This window comes from Sprattus sprattus (genome assembly GCF_963457725.1).
Source record: "Sprattus sprattus genome assembly, chromosome: 5".
Lineage (NCBI taxonomy): Eukaryota > Metazoa > Chordata > Actinopteri > Clupeiformes > Clupeidae > Sprattus > Sprattus sprattus.
Genome location: NC_137924.1, coordinates 3018032 through 3023031, shown reverse-complemented (window position 1 = coordinate 3023031; position 5000 = coordinate 3018032). Strand labels below are relative to the sequence as shown.

Here is a 5000-nt window from a genome sequence, read left to right as displayed (position 1 = left end):
GCACACTGTGCTTGTAAATTATTTTTCAAGTTTGCACGTACCTATTTATTCGAGTGAAATACTCGCACTGACTGTAGAGCCCTGGAAGGTGTCTCTTAATATTCCTACAGTTGAATGGAGAGGACTGATAGAGCGGGTGACGTCACAATGGCTCAACCTTCCCCATGTTAGTCAATGAGAGAAAAAGGGGATGAAAAAAAGGAATACAAAAGGAGTGGCAAGGAGTATCGCCACGAAAAGTCATAGCAGCTTGCACCGGATCGGGCCGGACGTTTTGGTGTTTGAATGGCGTCTCTAGCTCAATCGGGCGAGGAGTAGTTAGCTGCAAGAAAAACGTACGGAATAAATAAATAAAGAAAACTTGACGATAACAATACTGTGCTTCCCTTCGGGCAAGCACACTAATAATGGCTCTCCTATAAATTAAACGGCATATGGTGTTGTTTGAAAGAGGGAAGATGAGAGATGGGAAAGCACAATAAAAGAGAGAAAGCAGTCATGATGATGTTGTTTAAAGACTAAAGGTGGAAATGACCTGTAGAGACAGAGGAGTTTACAGTTTATAAAAATCTAGGAATGTTGCGTTTCTCTCACTTTGCATACCAAACGCATGATTGTTCAAATCACTATACGTCCTTTGTTTGATTATGGGAATACAATGTATAGACTTGCTTGCAAAAAGAACACCTCAAAAGCTGGACACAATCTACAATTCTGCTAATTGATTGGCTACAAGTGCCACCATTCTGCTATTTGATTGGCTGTGTGACCTCCATCAAGACACACCTCTGACGTCTGTATTGTGTCGTCACATGACCCTGTCTGAAAACTCGCTGTACCATCCACTAGTTCACTGGTCACATGACCCTGTCTGAATACTCGCTGTAACATCCACTAGTTCACTGGTCACATGACCCTGTCTGAATACTCGCTGTAACATCCACTAGTTCACTGGTCACATGACCCTGTCTGAATACTCACTGTAACATCCACTAGTTCACGCCAATTTATAAAACTCTTAATTGGATACTCACTTAAGTCAGTTATATATGATACTAAGTCAGTTATTCCAGCCAACATGTGTGTCCAAGTCCAATATGTGGTCTTCCCTCTACATCAGAGCCCCTAAAGGGGAATTCACCTTCTCACAACTGGAATCTGTTTAAAAGTGGATTTAACTCAGTCACTGTTATTTATTTACACTTACTGTGTCTGTTTCAGGAAGGCAAAATGGCAGCCGCAGTCATGGAAAAAGGTAAGGGATATCTTATGGTGTGTGTGTGTATGTGTGTGTGTGTGTGTATGTGTGTATAAATGTGTGTGTATGTGTGTGTGTGTGTGTGTGTGTGTGTAGGGGGGGGGGGGGGACAGAGAGAAATAAGCAAATGAGACAGAGAGAGTGGAGAGAGAGAGCATGTAAAGTGCATTCACAAAGTTTTAAGACTCTTTTAAGTTTCCCAAAATGTAATGATAAAGATTCATCTTCAAATTGATTAAAATCAATTTCTTCTCATCAATCTATTCAAAATACACCACTAGATTCCGCTAAATATTTTGCTGTACAGTATACAAGTCACATTCAGTTATAGGAAGGTAGAATACAAAACCTAACATATTCTATTTCACCTGAAAACAAACAAACCACTCAAAGTCATTAATGAAGGGTGTGTTTGTATGCCAGAGATTGAGTATTGAGGTATGTGTGTGTGTGTATGAGAGAGAGAGAGAGAGAGAGAGAGAGAGAGAGAGAGAGTGAGTATGAAGGTGTCATTTAGGTGGGTGTGTGTGTTTGAGAGAAAGATTGATTATATTGGTATCATTGAAATGTGTGTGGGTGTGTGTGTGTGTACAGTGTGTGTGTGTGTGTGTGTGTGTGTGTGTGTGTGTGTGTGTGAGTGTCTGTGTGAAACCGGCTCAATGGCATGGCAGCCAGAGAGCATATTCACCTGTAGGGACGATCACATCCGTCACAGTATAGTATTTATTATTAGAGTGTGTGTGTGTGTGAGAGTGAGTGAGAGACTGTCACGGAACAAGCAGACTCAGAGATGGGAATTCTTGAGACAGAGTTTATTGCAGACAAATACAGCCAGGAACAAACAAGACAGACCACAGGTTGAAGACACGTAGATGCTGAGGTTGTCGATCCTCCAGAACACAGACAAAACCCACGGAGGGGTCCAGGCTCGTAGCTCTGCTGGGAACTAAGGGAACTGGCGATCAGAGCGCAGGCTCGTAGCTCTGCTGGGAACTAAGGGAACTGGCGATCAGAGCCCAGGCTCGTAGCTCTGCTGGGAACTAAGGGAACTGGTAATCAGAGCCCAGGCTCGTAGCTCTGCTGGGAACTAAGGGAACTGGTAATCAGAGCGCAGGCTCGTAGCTCTGCTGGGAACTAAGGGAACTGGTAATCAGAGCGCAGGCTCGTAGCTCTGCTGGGAACTAAGGGAACTGGCGATCAGAGGGCAGGCTCGTAGCTCTGCTGGGAACTAAGGGAACTGGCGATCAGAGGGCAGGCTCGTAGCTCTGCTGGGAACTAAGGGAACTGGTAATCAGAGCCCAGGCTCGTAGCTCTGCTGGGAACTAAGGGAACTGGCGATCAGAGAGCAGAAAGAACCTAAACAGAGGCAACCTCTGATGCTTAACAAGCTATAAACGTATACGCCATTGTGGCAAACACGAGTCAGACTCGGCAAGGCTACACTCAAAACAAGAACTAGGACTAAGAAAACAACTATAACTAAGGGTATGAACAGAAGAAGGGAGTGTGAGGTATATGAAGGAGGTGTGACAGGTGTGGGTGATTAGTAACCAGTGCAAAGACGTGAGTGCAAAGTGCAGACGTGAGTGCAAAGACGGTGCAGTTGGGTGAGGATGCAGGTGTGAGTGATCAGTACTCCGGTGAGTGTGAGTGTGGTGCTGGTGAGTGAGGCGAGAGAGTGGAACAGGTGCAGGTTTGTGTGATTGAAGACCTGAATGCAGCTGGGAGAGTTAGTGAGCTGAAGGGGGCGTGGCCGGAGCAGAGCGCCGCAGGAACGTGACAGAGACAGAGTACCTATGTAGGTGTAATATAAGCGTGTGTGTGTGTGTGTGTGTGTGTGTGTGGGGGTGTGTGTTTGTGTGTGTGTGTGTGTGTGTGTGTGTGTGTGTGTGTGTGTGTGTGTGTGTGTGTGTGTGTGTGTGTGTGTGTGTGTGTGTGTGTGTGTGTGTGTGAAAGAGAAAGAGAGCAAGACCAAGAGAGTATGTACATGTCCTTTATAGTGTCTGTGTGTGTGTGTGTGTGTGTGAATGTGAGAGTAAGTGTGTAGTTGTAATTTCAGTGTGTGTGTGTGTGTGTGTGTGTGTGTGTGTGTGTGTGTGTGTGTGTGTGTGTGTGTGTGTGTGTGTGAAAAAGTGAGAGTGAGTATGTAGGTGTTATTTAAGTGTGAGTGTGGTTGTGAGAGGGAGTGTGTATGTGTGTGAAAGTCATTAACACAACTCCCTGTTCCCCTACAGATTTTAAACTGGTCACCCCTGATCATCTTGTGGATGCCTCTGATGGTGGTGATGTCACTCTGCCCTGTCACCTCTCTCCTGAAACCAGTGCTGTTGCCATGGAGATCAGGTGGTTCAAGGGGACAGACTGTATCTACCTGTATAAGAATGGTCATGTGACAGTGAGGGAGGGCTATGAGGGCAGAGTGAGTGCGAACACGCAGGAGCTGCAGAGAGGAGATGTGTCTCTGAGACTGAGAGAGAGAAGAGAGGAAGATAGAGGAGAGTACACATGCCAGATCATCAGTGGAGAACACAAGGAGGAGGGAAGAGTCGGGCTGATAACAAGTAAGTCTCCTGTTCTTCTGCTGTAAAGAGCTCAGTGATGTCATTCATGTCACAAACTAAACCTGCTCACACTTACACTCTCTAACCTGATTACACTTTCATACTGCAAACCTTCACACCCTACCCCTTTCTTTCTCACATCACATTATACACACTCTCTCTCACACACACATACAATAATCCAATCCAGTATCTATCGTTTGTGTGTGTGTTTATTTGTGCATTCTAGAAAATTGCTGACTAAAGTATCATCCTGGTGTTTTTATACGTCAGTGGTTCCCAAACTGGGCTGTATGTGCCCTCAGGAGTGTGTCAGAGGTCTGTTGGTGTTCATGAAACAGATTCAGTAATGGTGGAGCTAACATGGCAGATGAACAGTTTCCAGTGTGTGTGAGTAGTCAGGCTGCTGAGGTTTGGATGTGTAGAAGTTTCTAGAGTGATTAGGTAGGGATACCAGAGACTAGAGAGTTGGAGTGACCCAGGTGTGAAGTGATGAAAGCATGAATAAGGGTTTCAGCATCAAGAGACGTTAGTGAGGAGTGGAGATGAGCAATGCAGTGTAGGGGGAGGAATGCTGACTTAGTTATGGGATATGTGTGTAAATACACAACACATACAAATAGTTCAGAGTCATGGAAGCACAGAGTATCTAAGTGCTGTTACACACTGGTAAGACATGTGTTACACTGGACTCAACAGTCTGGTTAATGGTGTAGCATAACGTAACAAGAGCTATATTTCTTAATGTGATCAAAAGTGTTAATGATTGATAGTTGAGAAGAGAGTGTTGGTTTTGCTGCTGCCTTCAGGAATACTGTTAGATAAGTAGACTGAGCTAGTAGCATGAAGATCATCTCTGTAGTGTTTAACACCATCAGTGTTGAGGAAGTTTAGTTTTCTACTAAAGACACACTCAGGGCTGAGAGCAGCAGCTTCCACTGATCTGAGCTGTTGTGGAACAGAGAGTTAAGGATGGAGGGAACAAGCCTGCTGTTCTGGAGAGAAACTCCATTAAGTGCAGTGGAAAAGAAATGAGGCAGAAAGGAGAATTTACCCCACTGACAGGTACGGGGGTATCAGGACTACACAGGGGTAGAATGCACACTCACACACACACACACACACACACACACACACACACACACACACACACACTCACACACACACACTCATGCACGCCG

At 45.0% G+C, this 5000-nt stretch overlaps 1 protein-coding gene across 1 annotated transcript in view; it reads left to right on the top strand.

The window, feature by feature from the left end:
- Nucleotides 1–5000, top strand: part of LOC308365571 (uncharacterized protein) — a gene marked incomplete at both ends in the record, with an annotated part of 27674 nt that overhangs the window by 18173 nt on the left and 4501 nt on the right. Inside the window, 2 exons of the mRNA XM_080839040.1 lie at nucleotides 1222–1255; nucleotides 3493–3819. Of these exons, the coding sequence (XP_080695166.1) occupies nucleotides 1222–1255; nucleotides 3493–3819 (361 nt within the window). The remainder of the gene's footprint in view (nucleotides 1–1221; nucleotides 1256–3492; nucleotides 3820–5000) is intronic.